We start from the raw sequence: 19,290 nt of genomic DNA on the forward strand, positions 1-19,290 counted from the left end.
CAAACATAATGACCAGACATACAAACATAATAAATAGACAGTAACATAATAAACAGACATACAAACATATAAACAGACAGTAAACATAATAAACAGACATTAAACATAATAAACAGACAGTAAACATAATAAACAGACATACAAACATAATGACCAGACATACAAACATAATAAACAGACATACAAACATAATAAACAGACATACAAACATAATAAACAGACATACAAACATAATAAACAGACATACAAACATAATAAACAGACAGTAAACATAATAAACAGACAGTAAACATAATAAACAGACATACAAACATAATAAACAGACATACAAACATAATAAACAGACATACAAACATAATAAACAGACAGTAAACATAATAAACAGACAGTAAACATAATAAACAGACATACAAACATAATAAACAGACAGTAAACATAATAAACAGACATACGAACATAATAAACAGACAGTAAACATAATAAACAGACATACAAACATAATAAACAGACATACAAACATAATGACCAGACATACAAACATAATAAACAGACATACAAACATAATGACCAGACATACAAACATAATAAACAGACATACAAACATAATAAACAGACAGTAAACATAATAAACAGACATTAAACATAATAAACAGACATACAAACATAATAAACAGACATACAAACATGATAAACAGACATACAAACATAATAAACAGACAGTAAACATAATAAACAGACAGTAAACATAATAAACAGACATACAAACATAATAAACAGACATACAAACATAATAAACAGACAGTAAACATAATAAACAGACAGTAAACATAATAAACAGACATACAAACATAATAAACAGACAGTAAACATAATAAACAGACATACGAACATAATAAACAGACAGTAAACATAATAAACAGACATACAAACATAATAAACAGACAGTAAACATAATAAACAGACAGTAAACATAATAAACAGACATACAAACATAATAAACAGACATACAAACATAATAAACAGACAGCAAACATAATAAACAGACAGTAAACATAATAAACAGACAGTAAACATAATAAACAGACAGCAAACATAATAAACAGACAGTAAACATAATAAACAGACAGTAAACATAATAAACAGACATACAAACATAATAAAAAGACAGTAAACATAATAAACAGACATACAAACATAATAAACAGACAGTAAACATAATAAACAGACATACAAACATAATAAACAGACAGTAAACATAATAAACAGACAGTAAACATAATAAACAGACATACAAACATAATAAACAGACAGTAAACATAATAAACAGACAGTAAACATAATAAACAGACATACAAACATAATAAACAGACAGTAAACATAATAAACAGACATACAAACATAATAAACAGACATACAAACATAATAAACAGACATACAAACATAATAAAAAGACAGTAAACATAATAAACAGACAGTAAACATAATAAACAGACATACAAACATAATAAACAGACATACAAACATAATAAAAAGACAGTAAACATAATAAACAGACATACAAACATAATAAACAGACAGTAAACATAATAAACAGACATACAAACATAATAAACAGACAGTAAACATAATAAACAGACAGTAAACATAATAAACAGACATACAAACATAATAAACAGACAGTAAACATAATAAACAGACAGTAAACATAATAAACAGACAGTAAACATAATAAACAGACATACAAACATAATAAACAGACATACAAACATAATAAACAGACAGTAAACATAATAAACAGACAGTAAACATAATAAACAGACATACAAACATAATAAACAGACAGTAAACATAATAAACAGACAGTAAACATAATAAACAGACATACAAACATAATAAACAGACAGTAAACATAATAAACAGACATACAAACATAATAAACAGACAGTAAACATAATAAACAGACAGTAAACATAATAAACAGACATACAAACATAATAAACAGACATACAAACATAATAAACAGACAGTAAACATAATAAACAGACATACAAACATAATAAACAGACATACAAACATTATTTTGGAACTTACAGCGTCCACATGAATCCGCCATGTTTACTGATGTTGGGTTAATTCACTGTTTATTGGTCCTCCTGCGGGTTAATTCACTCTTTATTGGTCCTCTCGGTGACTAAAACTAAAACTTTATAATCTTTCCCGTTAAGTTCAGGCCGTTAAATCGTCTCAAACACGGTTCTCTCTCCGGTACAACCCGCCCGCTGCTCGTAGCTGCTTCCGGGCTGAAGTTTGAAAGCTCCCGCCGCTCTCTGATTGGCCGAACGGACGAGCAGCCGCTCCTCCCATTGGCTGGAGCGTTGCAGCAATGGATTGTGGTCCATGTATTTTCCTGCCGTTAAAATAAACATTTATATTTAAAATAACTTGTTTACTTTATGTTATATATTATTAATGGTTTATTTATGTTCTTCATATATATATAAATATTATATTTATCTTATAAATACATCTTATAATTGCTGGCAGCATTTCTCTTCCTGTGGTTGCTCAGTTGTTGCCGTAGCAACCAAGTCAACTCCAGTCAGCAGTTAGCTGTTAGCCGTTAGCTGTTAGCTGCTAGCTGCTATCGTTAACTGCTTCAATAAACATTGAAAGATATTGATCTTAGCTCAGAGCAGATATTGATTATTGATCTGTGAACATTTATCGGCTCAGTGTGACGATCTGCACCTGAGCTAAAGGTTAGCACTGTTAGCACTGTTAGCACTGTTAGAGCTGTTAGCACTGTTAGCACTGTTAGAACTGTTAGCACTGTTAGCACTGTTAGAACTGTTAGAACTGTTAGCACTGTTAGCACTGTTAGAACTGTTAGAACTGTTAGCACTGTTACAGCACTGTTAGCACTGTTAGCACTGTTAGCACTGTTAGAACTGTTAGAACTGTTAGCACTGTTAGCACTGTTAGAACTGTTAGAACTGTTAGCACTGTTAGAACTGTTAGCACTGTTAGAGCTGTTAGCACTGTTAGCGCTGTTAGAACTGTTAGCGCTGTTAGAACTGTTAGCGCTGTTAGGCACTGTTAGCACTGTTAGCACTGTTAGAACTGTTAGCACTGTTAGCACTGTTAGAACTGTTAGAACTGTTAGCACTGTTAGCACTGTTAGAACTGTTAGCACTGTTAGCACTGTTAGAACTGTTAGAACTGTTAGCACTGTTAGACACTGTTACAACTGTTAGCACTGTTAGCACTGTTAGAACTGTTAGCACTGTTAGAACTGTTAGAACTGTTAGCACTGTTAGAACTGTTAGCACTGTTAGCACTGTTAGCACTGTTAGCACTGTTAGAACTGTTAGAACTGTTAGCACTGTTAGACTGTTAGCACTGTTAGAACTGTTAGAACTGTTAGAACTGTTAGCACTGTTAGCACTGTTAGCACTGTTAGCACTGTTAGAACTGTTAGCACTGTTAGAACTGTTAGCACTGTTAGAACTGTTAGAACTGTTAGAACTGTTAGAACTGTTAGCACTGTTAGCACTGTTAGAACTGTTAGCACTGTTAGTGCTAACAGTGCTAGCACTAACAGTTAGCACTGTTAGCACTGTTAGAACTGTTAGCACTGTTAGAACTGTTAGAACTGTTAGCACTGTTAGCACTGTTAGAACTGTTAGAACTGTTAGCACTGTTAGAACTGTTAGCACTGTTAGAACTGTTAGCACTGTTAGCACTGTTAGCACTGTTAGAACTGTTAGCACTGTTAGAACTGTTAGAACTGTTAGCACTGTTAGCACTGTTAGAACTGTTAGCACTGTTAGAACTGTTAGCACTGTTAGAACTGTTAGCACTGTTAGCACTGTTAGCACTGTTAGAACTGTTAGCACTGTTAGCGCTGTTAGAGCTGTTAGCACTGTTAGAACTGTTAGCGCTGTTAGCACTGTTAGAGCTGTTAGCGCTGTTAGAACTGTTAGCACTGTTAGCACTGTTAGAACTGTTAGAACTGTTAGCACTGTTAGAACTGTTAGAACTGTTAGCACTGTTAGCACTGTTAGAACTGTTAGCACTGTTAGCACTGTTAGCACTGTTAGCACTGTTAGAGCTGTTAGCACTGTTAGAACTGTTAGCGCTGTTAGAACTGTTAGCACTGTTAGCACTGTTAGCACTTGTAGCACTGTTAGAACTGTTAGCACTGTTAGCACTGTTAGCACTGTTAGAACTGTTAGAACTGTTAGCACTGTTAGCACTGTTAGAACTGTTAAGCACTGTTAGCACTGTTAGAGCTGTTAGCACTGTTAGCACTGTTAGCACTGTTAGAATGTAACTGTTAGCACTGTTAGCACTGTTAGCACTGTTAGCACTGTTAGCACTGTTAGAACTGTTAGCACTGTTACAACTGTTAGCACTGTTAGCACTGTTAGAACTGTTAGAACTGTTAGCACTGTTAGCACTGTTAGAACTGTTAGCACTGTTAGCACTGTTAGAACTGTTAGCACTGTTAGAGCTGTTAGCACTGTTAGCACTGTTAGCACTGTTAGAACTGTTAGCACTGTTAGCACTGTTAGCACTGTTAGAACTGTTAGCACTGTTAGCACTGTTAGAACTGTTAGCACTGTTAGCACTGTTAGTTAGCACTGTTAGCACTGTTAGAACTGTTAGCACTGTTAGAACTGTTAGCACTGTTAGCACTGTTAGAACTGTTAGCGCTGTTAGCACTGTTAGCACTGTTAGCGCTGTTAGCGCTGTTAGAACTGTTAGCACTGTTAGCACTGTTAGCACTTGTAGCACTGTTAGAACTGTTAGCACTGTTAGCACTGTTAGCGCTGTTAGAGCTGTTAGCACTGTTAGCACTGTTAGCGCTGTTAGCACTGTTAGCACTGTTAGAACTGTTAGCACTGTTAGCACTGTTAGCACTGTTAGAACTGTTAGCACTGTTAGCACTGTTAGAACTGATATTAAAATATAATAAAAGGTAACGTTCACAGCAGAAGGTGTTTATTAATGTTAATAATAATAATAATAATCTAACTTTATGCAACAAAAAGTAAAAGTATTGATCTTGTTTGAACATTAATCGATCAGTTCCTCGACAGAGAAATAAAAACATTTAAAACAGCAGCTGTTCACATCACATGGTCTCCTGATGATGTTTGATGTCTCTGTGTGTCTCTGCAGTCCAGGTGAGTTCTCCTCCTGCAGGCCCAACATGGCGTCTGATGCATCTCCTCCAGGTGAGGAGGAGGTGACGGTGAGGAGGAGGAGGAGGAGGAAGGACGTTCAGGCAGTGGACATTGAAGAGTTAACGTCTGCTGGTCACAGAGCTCTGCAGGAGGGACGGACAGGGGACGCAGTGAGCTGCTTCAACACCGCGCTGAAGACTGCAGGACAGGTGAGACTGCCCAGGTCAGAGGTCGCTAACAGGTGAGACTGCCCGGGTCAGAGGTCTCTAACAGGTGAGACTTCCCGGGTCAGAGGTCGCTAACAGGTGAGACTGCCCGGGTCAGAGGTCTCTAACAGGTGAGACTTCCCGGGTCAGAGGTCTCTAACAGGTGAGACTTCCCGGGTCAGAGGTCTCTAACAGGTGAGACTGTCCGGGTCAGAGGTCTCTAACAGGTGAGACTGCCCGGGTCAGAGGTCTCTAACAGGTGAGACTGCCCGGGTCAGAGGTCTCTAACAGGTGAGACTGCCCGGGTCAGAGGTCGCTAACAGGTGAGACTGCCCGGGTCAGAGGTCTCTAACAGGTGAGACTTCCCGGGTCAGAGGTCGCTAACAGGTGAGACTGTCCGGGTCAGAGGTCTCTAACAGGTGAGACTGCCCGGGTCAGAGGTCTCTAACAGGTGAGACTGTCCGGGTCAGAGGTCTCTAACAGGTGAGACTGCCCGGGTCAGAGGTCTCTAACAGGTGAGACTGTCCGGGTCAGAGGTCTCTAACAGGTGAGACTGCCCGGGTCAGAGGTCTCTAACAGGTGAGACTGTCCGGGTCAGAGGTCGCTAACAGGTGAGACTGTCCGGGTCAGAGGTCTCTAACAGGTGAGACTTCCCGGGTCAGAGGTCTCTAACAGGTGAGACTGTCCGGGTCAGAGGTCGCTAACAGGTGAGACTGTCCGGGTCAGAGGTCTCTAACAGGAGAGACTGCCCGGGTCAGAGGTCTCTAACAGGTGAGACTGCCCGGGTCAGAGGTCTCTAACAGGTGAGACTGCCCGGGTCAGAGGTCTCTAACAGGTGAGACTGTCTGGGTCAGAGGTCGCTAACAGGTGAGACTGTCCGGGTCAGAGGTCTCTAACAGGAGAGACTGTCCGGGTCAGAGGTCTCTAACAGGTGAGACTGTCCGGGTCAGAGGTCGCTAACAGGTGAGACTGCCCGGGTCAGAGGTCGCTAACAGGTGAGACTGCCCGGGTCAGAGGTCTCTAACAGGTGAGACTGTCCGGGTCAGAGGTCTCTAACAGGTGAGACTGTCCGGGTCAGAGGTCTCTAACAGGAGAGACTTCCCGGGTCAGAGGTCTCTAACAGGTGAGACTGCCCGGGTCAGAGGTCTCTAACAGGTGAGACTGCCCGGGTCAGAGGTCTCTAACAGGTGAGACTGTCTGGGTCAGAGGTCGCTAACAGGTGAGACTGTCCGGGTCAGAGGTCTCTAACAGGAGAGACTGTCCGGGTCAGAGGTCTCTAACAGGTGAGACTGTCCGGGTCAGAGGTCGCTAACAGGTGAGACTGCCCGGGTCAGAGGTCGCTAACAGGTGAGACTGTCCGGGTCAGAGGTCTCTAACAGGTGAGACTGTCCGGGTCAGAGGTCGCTAACAGGTGATTAAACTGTTGCTGATTTCCCATCATGCTCTGCTCCTCAGCTGCAGGACTCTCGGGTCCTGCGGGCCTGTTCCTTTAACCTGGGTGCCGCCTACGTGGAGGCGGGACAACCTAAGAAAGGTCTCGACCTCCTGCGTCAGGCTCAGCCTGGTCCAAAGGCAGACCGGCTCCCAGACCTCCAGTTCAACCTGGCCCTGGCCCACAATGCACTGGGGCAGGACCGAGAGGCCGCCGCCTTCTTCCTGCAAGCCGCACAGCTGTACAGGTCGCAGGGGGACGGAGGCAGCGAGGGGGACGCCTGCATGGAGATGGGCCGCTGCTACAGCAGACTGCAGGTCAGACCCGGGACCTGAATGTGGACCTGTGTGAACCTGAACCCGGGACAGAACCTAAACCAGTGTGTGTGTGTGTGTGTGTGTGTGTGTGTGTGTGTTGCAGGACTGGACTCTGGCGGTTCAGGGTTTCCTGCGGGCTGCAGAGAGTTACCGAATAGCGGCCATGTTGGATTCAGCAGCCGACGCCTTTAAAGAAGCAGGAAGTCACATGATCCAATCAGATCAGTTCAGCCATGATGACATCATCAGTGCACTAACTGAGTGCCTGAGTTTGATGGATGGACTCACCGACCTGAGGATTCTGGGTAATGTATTAAGTGTTCAACAGATTGATCGACTGATTGATTGATTGATTGATTGATTGATTGTGTGTTGATCTGGTCCAGGTGAGCTGTACCTGTCGGTGGGCGTGTCTTACTGCCGGCTCAGGTGTTTTCAGGAGGCGGTCCAGTGTTTCCAGCGGGCTCTGGGCCCCGTGGCTCAGCAGCCCCCCCTGCTGGCTGCAGTGCTGCACAACCTGGGAGCCGCTCTGAACTCTGGGGGCCAGTTCACAGCCGCAGTGGACTACCACAGACTGGCTGCTGGACTCTACGGTCAGACCCTCGTCAATCAACCTGATCAGGAATCAGTCCTGTTTATTGTTTATTTTAGTTATTGTGCATTAGTTTAATATTAATGATTGATTTGTATTTTATGAATTATTATTCATTTTATTTAGTATTAATACATTCAAATTGTATGTATCATTATTTGTTTATTTTTTTTAATTATTATTTTGTAATATTTCATATAATAACTGACAGTGTGACACTGTTATTGATCAGTGCACAACATGTGTAAACATTTATTGATGAATTAATTAATCATTATTATATATCTATATTATATATTGATATCAATGTATAATATATATCAATATATAATATACATTGACATATATTATATATTGATATATATAGAGTGTGTAAAACAGCGACGTCAGACTCCTGATATGAATATATATGTATATTCAATTTAATTCAATTCAATTCAATTTTATTTGTATAGCGCCAATTCATAACAGAAGTTATCTCAGGACACTTTTCAAATAGAGCAGGTCTAGACCGAACTCTTTAACATTAATTACAGAGACCCAACAGTACCACCATGAGCAAGACCTTGGCGACAAGGGCAAGGAAACACTGCCTGTTAAAAGGCAGAAACCTAGGACAGATCCTCCGGCTCTAGGTGGGGGACAAATATGCGGTCGACGGGCCAGAAAAATAATAATAATTAAAGCTGCAAGCAGCGATGGACGGGACCTCACACTCCACGCAACTCGGGGCGTGCTGCGGCCGCGTCACGTGCCGTCGTAACACGTGCGGACCACGTGCGGACAACGACATGAAAATCTCACGTAAATCAGTTCAAAATCGCCACGCAGCACTTACTTCCTGTTGCCACTAGGTGGCGCTATCACTATGTGTTCAAGGCGGGACTCTTATCAGGCATGTGAAGTTTGGAGCCGATTGGCAGTGTACACTCAAGTTATAGCAACTTTGTGTGTTCTGGCGGTACATCAAAGTTTGATGCCACGCCACGGACACGCCCTTTAATAAGAACTCACCACAATCAAGAAATATCATCAAGAACATGTTTTCCATTTTCTGAATAGATTTCAGCTTGATCTGATCATCCTACTAGGAGTAGAACATGGAAGTATAAAAAAAATGACATTTCCTTTCAGCACTAGGTGGCACTCTCACTTTTACTGAATATTATCACATAGACATGTTCAGGGCGGGACTCTTATCGAACATGTGAAGTTTCGTTGCAGTCGGATCATGTACGCAGAAGTTATGACGAATCCCTCTTTTATGGCGAAGGTTTGAAATTGGATGCCATGGGACGCCACGCCACAGGCACAATGTTGGACGAAAAAAACTGACTGCACTGACCAATTTTGAAGTACATCCAATAGAACCTGTAGGAGGAGTTAGTTAAAATAGAAGCCCTGAAATGCCAAAAATGACATCACAGTGTGACATTTGACATATGGCACCCCACGGACACGCCCTTCACCGTACAGTCATAAATAGCACAACTTGTAATCAGCAACATTATTCAAGAGTACTGTCAAGTTTTGAAGTAGATCTGATAAATTCCCTAGGGGTTTGTTTGTTCAAATACAAGACCACAGACTTCAAAATGGCCAACTTTGACGGCACGCCACGGACACGCCCTTCAACGTACAGTTACAAATTGAACAGCATTCATTCAGCGCCATGTTTTGACTGTACTGACCAATTTTGAAGCAGATCCGATAAATTCCCTAGGAGGAGTTCGTTCAAATACAAGCCCAAAAAGTCAAAATGACCACAAAATGATGAAAATTAAAAATTTAAATTGAAGACTTCCTGTGGGTTTTGGGGCATGGGTCCAAGAGGCTTTTCTGCTTCTTTTATCATGTCACACATGCGTAGCAATTTTCCTACATGTGGGCCTTACGTGTCTTGGGGGCTGATACTATCGGTAGTATTGCTACGTTCGAATTTTGTGCAAATTTTCATGACTTTTTGAGCATGTTGCGGGGGCCAAATATGCGGTTGTGCTGGCAGAAAAATAATAATAATTCCTAGAAGAACATAAGGGTCCTTGCACTTGTTAGTGCTCGGTCCCTAATAACACTAATATCAGTGATATTAGCAATGGCAGTCAAGTAGTACCATGGCAGGAGGCTCCACCAGGATCCATGAGAACCTGCGAGACGAGAAAGCACAAGAACTCCAGGGAAGAAGTGAAGTTAGTAACATGCATTAATGGGACATGAGATATAACTGCGTATCATCTGCATAACAGTGAAAGTTAATGGAGTGATTTCTAATAATGTTGCCTAAAGGGAGCATATATAAAGTAAATAGTATTGGTCCAAGTACAGAACCTTGTGGAACTCCATGACTAACTGTACTATTTATGGAGGATTCATCGTTAACGTGTACAAACTGAGAACGATCTGATAAATATGACTTAAACCTGCTTAGTGCGGTTCCTTTAATGTTAAAGAGTTCGGTCTAGACCTGCTCTATTTGAAAAGTGTCCTGAGATAACTTCTGTTATGAATTGGCGCTATACAAATAAAATTTAATTGAATTGAATTGAATTGAATTTAATGCCAATTTGATGCTCAAGTCTCTGTAAAAGAATATTATGATCAATGGTGTCAAATGCAGCACTAAGATCTAAAAATACAAGTACAGAGACAAGTCCATTGTCAGAAGCAGTCAGAAGGTCATTATTAACTTTAACCAGAGCTGTCTCTGTGCTATGATGAACTCTAAATCCTGACTGAAAATCCTCAAATAAACTATTAATAATAATAATAATAATACATTAAATTATTAGAGGCGCCTCTCTGGGCACTCGAGGACACCGTACAACACAAAAAAAAAAAAAAACAGCAAGATATAAGAAACAGATAAGAAAAGACAATGTAGATGGTTAAGTGGGGTAGGCAGTTCTGAATAGGTGAGTTTTTAATCTTGATTTGAAGAGTGTGAGAGAGTCCAGGTTCCTGAGGTCCGGTGGGAGTGAGTTCCAGAGTTGGGGGGCAGAGCGACTGAAAGCCCTGCTCCCCATGGTGACGAGGCGGGCGGGAGGGACAGAGAGGTGGACAGAGGAGGCAGATCTGAGGGAACGGGAAGGGTTGGCGATGTGGAGGAGTTCGGACAGATAAGGAGGGAAGAGGTTGTGGATGGCCTTGAACGTGAATAGGAGGATTTTGAAGTCAATGCGGAGTTTTACCGGGAGCCAGTGGAGTTGCTGTAGAACAGGGGTGATGTGGTGGATGGAGGGGGTTCTGGTGATAATTCGAGCTGCAGAGTTCTGAACCAGTTGAAGTTTATGGAGGTATTTGTGAGGTAGACCGAAGAGAAGGGAGTTGCAATAGTCGATGCGGGAGGTGACAAGGCTGTGTACAAGGATGGCAGTGGAGTGGGGAGAAAGGGAGGGGCGGAGTCAATTAATATTGCGTAGGTGGAAATATGCAGACCGGGTGATGTTATTGATATGGGATTGGAAAGATAATGTGCTGTCGAGGATGACACCCAGACTCTTAACCTGGGGGGAAGGGGAGACAGAGTAGTGGTCGATGGTGAGGGAAAAACCGTTAGCTTTTGAGAGGGTTGATTTAGTGCCAATAAAAAGAAATTCGGTTTTATCACTGTTGAGTTTGAGGAAGTTGGAGGAGAACCAGGATTTGAGCTCGGTGAAGCAGTCAGTGAGGGAGGAAGGTGGGAGAGTGGAATTTGGTTTGCTGGAGAGGTAGAGCTGGGTGTCATCCGCGTAGCAATGAAAGTGGATGTTATATTTACGGAAGATATTGCCAAGGGGAAGGAGGTAGATGATGAAGAGAAGGGGCCCCAGGACAGAGCCCTGGGGCACGCCAGTGGTAACGGGGGACGGGTGGGAACTGAAGAATTGGAGTTGGATGAACTGAGTTCGGCCTGAGAGGTAGGAATTAAACCAGTCAAGGGCTGTGTGTGAAATACCAATGGAAATTAATCTGTTGAGGAGGATAGTGTGAGAGATGGTGTCGAAGGCCGCACTCAGATCGAGGAGGATGAGAATAGTGAGTAAACCAGAGTCGACTGCCAGGAGGAGGTCATTTGTGATTTTGATTAGTGCAGATTCAGTGCTATGGAGGGGGCGGAAACCAGATTGGAATTGTTCGTACAAGTTGTTATGGGTTAGATGAGAATGAATTTGGGAAGCAACAGTTTTTTCGAGGATTTTGGAGAGGAAAGGTAGATTGGAGATGGGACGAAGATTATTGTAATTGTTAGGATCAGCACCAGGTTTTTTCAAAATTGGAGTGATGGCAGCAGTTTTGAAGAGTGCAGGAACAATTCCAGTGGAGAGTGAGGAATGGATGATGAGGGGGAGGAGAGAAGGGAGGCAGGCTTTCACCAGAACTGTGGGGAGGGGATCTAGCTGACAGGTGGAGGGCTTGGACTTTAAGATGAGGTCTGAGATATCTGAGTCAGAGGGGAGCTTAAAGAAAGAAAGTGAGTGAGAAGTCAGACAGGGTTCTGGAGAGGTGCTGAGGGAGGAGCTTGGGCCTAGGTGCAGGTGGATCTGATGAATTTTCTGATTGAAAAAGGACATCAGGGAGTTACAGAAAGCAGTTGAGTACAGGTGGGGAGGGAGAGAGGCCGGGGGTCTGAGAATATTGTTGAGAAGAGAAAACAGAGACTTGGAATTGCCTTCGTTCGAACAGATTATGCCAGAGTAGTAGTTGAGTTTGGTTTGAGAAATACAGTCCTTATAGTGTAAAATATGATTTTTGTGCATGTCTTTATGAACAACAAGACCAGTTTTCTTGTACAGTCGCTCGAGCTGTCGTCCTTTGGCTTTCATTTGCCGTAGTTCGGAAGTGAACCAAGGGGCCGAGGTGGAGAAGGAGACGGACCTGGTTTTCATAGGAGCGAGAGAATTAAGAATGGAGGTGAGGCCGTTGTTGTAGTGGGAAACCAAGTCGTCGGGGGTGGATGAATTATGAGTGTTCAGGAGACAGCTGATATCAGAGGAAAGTGCATCAGGATTAATTTTCTTAATGTTACGGAATGAGATAACACGTGGGGGCTTTGTTGAGGACAGAGTGAGTTTGACATTGAATGACAGAAGCAAATGATCAGTTATAGGAAGTTCATCTGCAGTACAGTTGAAAGGAATGAGACCAGAACAACAAACTAAATCCAGAATGTGACCCTTTGAATGTGTGGGAAAATCAATATGCTGCTGGAAGCCAAAGCTGTCAAGACAGGATGCAAAGTCACGGGTAAGAGGTAGATTGATATTTATTGTTATGTAAAAAGTCACACAACTCTTTGGCGACTACTTTATCCAGAATCTTAGAGAGGAAGGGGAGGTTAGAGATTGGTCTATAGTTGGCTAAAACCCCTGGGTCAAGAGTGGGCTTTTTAAGAAGGGGTTTAATTACAGCTACTTTAAAGGACTGTGGTGCATATCCTGATAATAAAGAAAGATTAATCATATCCAGTAAAGAAGTGCCAATTAAGGGTACGACTTCTTTAAGCAGCCTAGTTGGGATCGGGTCTAACAGACAGGTTGATGGCTTCGATGTAGAAATTATTGAAATTAACTGATGAAGATCGATAGCAGAAAAACAGTCTAAATATATATCTGAGTTTACATTAGTTAAAGTTCCTGAACTTGGAGAGCCACTGATAACTGTTGATGGCAGTTGGTGATTAATTTTCTCTCTAATAGTAATAATTTTATTATAAAAGAAGCTCATGAAGTCGTTGCTACTTAAGGTTATGGGGATGTGTGGCTCAATAGAATTGTGACTCTCTGTCAGCCTGGCTACAGTGCTGAAGAGGAACCTAGGGTTATTCTTATTTTCTTCTATTAGTGCTGAGTAATAGGCTCCTCTTGCATTACGGAGGGCCTTTCTATAAATTTTAAGATTATCTTGCCAAATTGAGCGATATTCTGATAATTTGGAAGAGCGCCATTTCCTTTCAGATTTTCTAGCTATTTGTTTTAACTGGTGGGTTTGGTGGTTATACCAAGGTGCTAGTCTCCTATGTTTTAATAATTTCCTTTTTATAGGAGCGATAGAGTCTAATGTTGATCGTAGTGAGCCTGCAGCACTATCAACAAGATTATCAATTTCGGAGGGACTAAAGTCATTATAGGACTCTGTTAAATTCAGACATGGCATTGAATTAAACACTGACGGAATCTCCTCCTTAAATTTAGCTACAGCACTGTCAGATAGACATCTGCTGTAGGAAGTTTTGCCTAATGGCTTATAATCTAATAGTATGAATTCAAAAGTTATTAAATAATGGTCAGATAGGAAAGGATTATGTGGGAAGACTATTAAATGTTCAATATCAATGCCATATGATAAAACAAGGTCAAGAGTGTGATTAAAACAATGAGTTGGTTTATTTACACTCTGACAGAAGCCAATTGAGTCTATTAATGATATAAATGCGTTACTAAGGCTGTCATTGTCAACATCCACATGAATATTAAAATCAACTACAATAATTACTTTATCTGATTTAAGGACTAAACTTGATAAAAACTCTGAGAATTCAGATATAAAATCAGAGTACGGTCCAGGAGCGCGGTACACTATAACAAATAGAACTGGCTGCAGTGTTTTCCATGATGGGTGAGAAAGACTAAGAACAAGGCTTTCAAATGAATTATAATTTAGTTTAGGTTTAGGGTCCATTAAAACGCTCGAATCATATATGGCTGCTACTCCACCTCCTCGGCCTGTGCCTCGAGGAATGTGAGTATTAATATGACTGGGGGGGGGGAGGGGGGTGGATTCATTTAGGCTAACATACTCCTTGTGGGACAACCAGGTCTCAATAAGACAAAGTAAATCAATATCATAATCTGATATTAATTAATTCACTAAAACAGCTTTAGAGGACAGAGACCTGATATTTAACAGCCCACATTTCATTCTTTTATTTTGTGCTACTGAGGAGTTGGTTTTAATTTTTATTAAGTTTTTATGTTTAACTCCTCTTGTGTATATATATATATATATTATGTGTAATGTATAATCAATGATCAATATAATGTACAGGTACTTCTGCCTGTTTGTGTGTGCATGCAGGCTCTCTGGGTTGCCGTGGTGACCAGGCTCGGTGCTTCAGTAACTTGGCGTTTGCCTGCAGTCAGCTGGGTGATGAAGAGGAGGCAGCAGAGAGCTTCATCCACGCTCTGCAGGGCTTCAGAGACACTGGTAACGATCAATAACTGTTATTGGGGATTATTAGCTTTGTTTATTAATGATCAAAAACAATTATTGGGGATTATTAGCTCTGTTTATTAATGATCAATAACAGTCATGGCAGACCTGTCTGTGTGCACCTGTCTGTGTGTACCTGTCTGTGTGCACCTGTCTGTGTGCACCTGTCTGTGTGAACCTGTCTGTACCTGTCTGTGTGCACCTGTCTGTGTGTACCTGTCTGTGTGCACCTGTCTGTGTGTACCTGTCTGTGTGTACCTGTCTGTGTGCACCTGTCTGTGTGTACCTGTCTGTCTGTACCTGTCTGTGTGCAGGGGACCACCTGGCTGAGGTTCAGGTGTGTGAGTCGTTGGCAGAGTGTTACCTGAGGCAGAGAAAGCAGCAGAAATCGGTTCAGCTCTACAAACAGGCTCTGAGTGCTCTGTCTCACTGCCAGGTAACTGGGTCAGAGGTCAAAGGTCATGATAACTTTAGAGGTCAATTTCAGCCAGTCAGATTTTACACAAACCTTTACATTGTTCCAACCAATCACAGCTCATTCTGTGTCACAGCAGGACAGTTCTGGTTCTGTTCGGGATCGTCTGGTGGAGCGTCTGACTGCAGCTCTACGGCAGAACCTCACAGTCAGTCTGCAGGTGTGACCTGTGACATCTGACCTCCGACCGACCAGAACACCACATCTGACCTCCGACCGACCAGAACACCACATCAGACCTCCGACCGACCAGAACACCACATCTGACCTCCGACTGACCAGAACACCACATCTGACCTCCGACCGACCAACCAACCAAATTCATTAATCAGCTCTCCCTTTTTAACTCTCAGAGGCCACACCCACTCAGATCCCACCAACTCAGGCCACACTCACTCAGTCCATCTGTAACCAGGTAACCAACCAATCAGCTCCCACTGTGACACAACTGAACAAAGAAGAACAAAGAAATCTGGTCCTAGAAATGAATCTACATTCACTTTATTCTTTTTTGTAGGAACAGTGGCATCACACAGAGTCCAGGCAGAGCGTCCAACCAGCAGCCAGATGATCAGAGGGGGGAAGGGCAAGGTGACTCACTCACATCAACACATCCTGTCTGTCTTGTGTGGTGGGGTCCACCATCTGCTACAGGTGTGAGCTGAGGTGTGTTCACTGTGTGACGTGTGAAACTAACAGTGAGTGTGCTAACAGGATCAGAGGCTACAGGTAGACAGGATACAGCAGAGCATTGTGGGTCACCGTTGGGCGGAACCACTGAGGGACCTGAGTACATGAGCATTACACCCGGACTGCACAGGTAACACAAATTAACAATATATCTACTGTAGATCCAGTGACCTCAGAGGTTGAGAACCTGTTCCTTCTGTTCCCAGTCCGTACCAGTCAGACCCGCTGCAGCACAGTGAGTCACCTGATACACCTGATACATCTGGTACACCTGGTACACCTGGTACACCTCATACACCTGGTACACCTGATACACCTGATACACCTGGTACACCTCATACAACTGATACAACTGATACACCTGATACATCTGGTACACCTGATACACCTGGTACACCTGGTACACCTCATACACCTGGTACAACTGATACACCTGGTACACCTCATACACCTGGTACAACTGATACACCTGATACACCTGCTACACCTGCTACACCTCATACACCTGGTACACCTCATACACCTCATACACCTGGTACAACTGATACAAACGATACACCTGGTACACCTCATACACCTGGTACAACTGATACACCTGATACAACTGATACAACTGATACACCTGGTACACCTGGTCCTCTGAAGTTCTACTAAGGACTCAGGAGAATGGTTCTAATAATATAATATATAATTATAATATATAATCATATATATAATATATAATATAAGATGTCCCATTGAACAGACAGGAAGTGGAACTGACGTACCTGTGTGTGTTTTCAGGTGAACTGTGGTCAGACAGACAGAACCCTCACACTGACAGGTAACTGACTTCACCTGTCAATCAAACCACTTTTAACTTTATTCATAAAGACAACGAGATCCTGCTTGTTTTCTTTCAGTGAAACCTCATTGGTCCCAGAGGCAGAGGCTCCTCCCACCAGACCAGATGGCATCATAGAGGCCACGCCTCCTGCAGCCAGGTGGAGGTCTCGGTTCTGTTCACTGATGTAGACTCACCTGCCCGATGGAGTTATTGATTGTGAATTGATTTTAGACTCAATATACTGACTCTGGTTTCCATGGAAACACTTTCTACAGAAAGGAAACTGGTTTTAATTTGACATCAGAGTCTGATCCACTGATGGGAAGGGCTGCGAGCCGAGCTGCTGCTAACGTTAGCACCAAGATCTAAACAGTGGATGGTAAACAGTCAATGTATGACAGCTTCTGATTATTGATTATTGATTTAATATATAAACAATGAGGGTACAGTGAAGCTGGGAACACAATGTATATTAGATATTATATATAAGAAAGCAAACAGCAGATAGATCAATAAACAGTGAATCTGTCAGAAAGATGAATATTAAGTCTGATTGTTAAAATGATAAGAAAAAAAACAGAATACAGAGAATGGATCAATGTATCAGGAGAACTCACCCTTCACAGGAAATAATCTGCTCCAGCTCCCTCAGGCTCAGCCAGGTAGAATAAAGAAATGAGCTGACGGGCAGCACTTCATCATAGACCTTTTATCTTAAAGCAGTGAAATCATAAACTGACCTTCTGTTACTTTCCCAACTCTATTTTAATTAGGATGTATTTAACCCTTAAAGGCTGAGCTCATCGACGTTCAGACTGAGCGTGTGCAAAAGACCAGATCATTCACTGAACATAAGCACATTAAATGATATCCTAATCACACTGTAGTGATTGTTGTAATGAAGTGTTTCATACACAGGATGGAGGTCTTCATTAATGCTGTATATTAAACTGCTGCACTTATCCTCAGTCCTTCTGGGATCACAGGTGCTGACAGGTAAAGAGTGAAGAGTGGATGCAGACAGACGGGTGGAAATCTTTATGACCCTAAGACACAGTGCTACTCAAATCCTCCTGTAGTGATAATATGGACCCAAACCACAGAGTGACGGCATTATTGAGGCTGAGTATAAAGTTTAATATTAGAACTGTTCAGTCTGGGTCTCCAGCTGTTACACTGATTGATGCTAACATCATTAGCATTAATAATCAGCTATATGGACAATATCTCAGCAGCTGATTGGCTGATTTGGACTGAGTGGTTTCGGGGTTATTGAGGATGCTGAATGCATTTCAAAATACTACATGGATGTTTAAACCAAGTGTTCATGTCTCGGCTCCCAGTGGGCTGATTCTGATTCTTTTTGAGGTTATTTATATGATTCATCTATAAGCACAGCAGCAAAGACACAAAATGACTAAATAAAGGAGAAATATTATGTTGGGTGTATCGGACCTTGTGGGACTTTCTCACTGCCGTGCAGTAACTCGCCACCACCAGCTATTTCAACCAGAAGGTTCAGGTCGAGCATGGACCGCAGTTTGGAGTGTGGACTGTCAGCTGGAGCGGTGTCAGAGCTCTGAGCGGCCACTGCTGGGCTGCCCTTGAGCAAAACACCAAACTCCCAGCCAGTCCCTGCAGGAGGTCACAGGTTTCATTTGGGATTGTTGCGTCATTCCTGGTTTCACTGCAGATTTTATTAATGATTGTGATGCATGTTGAGATGGTTTAAAAACTTGCAATAAAATTGAGGAAGTAAAAACTAGTAGTTAATAGTTGTGATTATTTTATAATAATAATAATATTACTTTTGTTGAATAATTCATTAAAAGGCTGTTTGTTCCAGTGAGAGTAAAGTCTCTGGTTGGTTGGTGACGTATGGATCAACGTTTTAGAGACTCACAGGAAACTGTGATTGGTTGAATCTGTGTTAAATGTGATTACGACTGATTATATGAAGCATTTTATACAAACATTTAATAAAGTGTGAAGCAGATGTTCAGACATGTATATTAGATATTATATAATTATAACTGCATGGTACTGTGATTATCCGTCTGTTAAAGACTAAAGTGTCATTTAAGTCGGACCGTCTGACGCAGCTGCTCCTGTATAGACCAGTAATGCTGGCTGGTTAGAAATATGTGCGTGAATTTGTTTTTTATTATTATTTGCCACGTGTGTTTGTTGACATTAGAACAGCTGTAGAGAACGGGAGCCGGGAGGAGTAGCGGCAGCCCGCTACACACCGGCTGGCACCGCGTTCAGCGGTAGTTTAGTAATCCACAGTAGTACTGTTGTGTAGGAAGCGTGACGTTTTGGCACCGCGAGTACCATGCAACACTAAATGTTTAAATCACAGCCCTACGTTGTAT

General features: G+C 42.1%; 2 protein-coding genes and 1 long non-coding RNA gene across 52 annotated transcripts in view; 1 reads left to right on the forward strand and 2 right to left on the reverse strand.

The window, feature by feature from the left end:
- The window catches only part of iqgap3 (IQ motif containing GTPase activating protein 3), a 36,997-nt gene extending 34,684 nt beyond the window's left edge, over nt 1-2,313 (reverse strand). The window contains exon 1 of the mRNA XM_051415796.1: nt 2,092-2,313. Coding sequence (XP_051271756.1) covers nt 2,092-2,113 — 22 coding nt within the window. The 5' untranslated portion in view covers nt 2,114-2,313. The remainder of the gene's footprint in view (nt 1-2,091) is intronic.
- Nucleotides 2,314-2,583: 270 nt separating this feature from the next.
- Nucleotides 2,584-18,680, forward strand: LOC127372394 (tetratricopeptide repeat protein 24). 50 transcript variants are annotated; one of them, XM_051416064.1, is made up of 14 exons: nt 2,584-2,759; nt 5,185-5,398; nt 6,851-7,144; nt 7,248-7,449; nt 7,531-7,737; nt 14,790-14,918; nt 15,239-15,360; nt 15,479-15,559; nt 15,753-15,814; nt 15,917-15,990; nt 16,114-16,219; nt 16,296-16,669; nt 16,873-16,912; nt 16,992-18,680. In XM_051416064.1, exons 2-14 carry the CDS (start codon nt 5,216-5,218, stop codon nt 17,101-17,103), a joined length of 1,986 nt encoding a protein of 661 aa, XP_051272024.1. In that variant the 5' UTR covers nt 2,584-2,759; nt 5,185-5,215; the 3' UTR covers nt 17,104-18,680. The 50 variants fall into 50 exon arrangements, 1 of the variants encoding a protein (XP_051272024.1); XR_007886676.1 differs by lacking the exons at nt 7,248-7,449; nt 7,531-7,737; nt 14,790-14,918; ... (6 more) ...; nt 16,873-16,912; nt 16,992-18,680 and adding exons at nt 6,156-6,230; nt 6,263-6,315; nt 6,380-6,411 and having other exon boundaries at nt 5,185-6,123; nt 6,604-6,954; XR_007886678.1 differs by lacking the exons at nt 7,248-7,449; nt 7,531-7,737; nt 14,790-14,918; ... (6 more) ...; nt 16,873-16,912; nt 16,992-18,680 and adding exons at nt 6,156-6,230; nt 6,359-6,379; nt 6,604-6,635 and having other exon boundaries at nt 5,185-6,123; nt 6,732-6,954.
- LOC127372522 (uncharacterized) lies at nt 15,089-15,299 on the reverse strand. The gene is made up of 2 exons (XR_007886692.1): nt 15,169-15,299; nt 15,089-15,126 (listed from the first exon to the last, which is right to left on the reverse strand). It is a non-coding gene; the product is annotated as an uncharacterized LOC127372522 (long non-coding RNA).
- Nucleotides 18,681-19,290: the final 610 nt, after the last annotated feature.

This window comes from Dicentrarchus labrax, unplaced genomic scaffold (assembly GCF_905237075.1).
Source record: "Dicentrarchus labrax unplaced genomic scaffold, dlabrax2021, whole genome shotgun sequence".
Taxonomy (NCBI): domain Eukaryota; kingdom Metazoa; phylum Chordata; class Actinopteri; family Moronidae; genus Dicentrarchus; species Dicentrarchus labrax.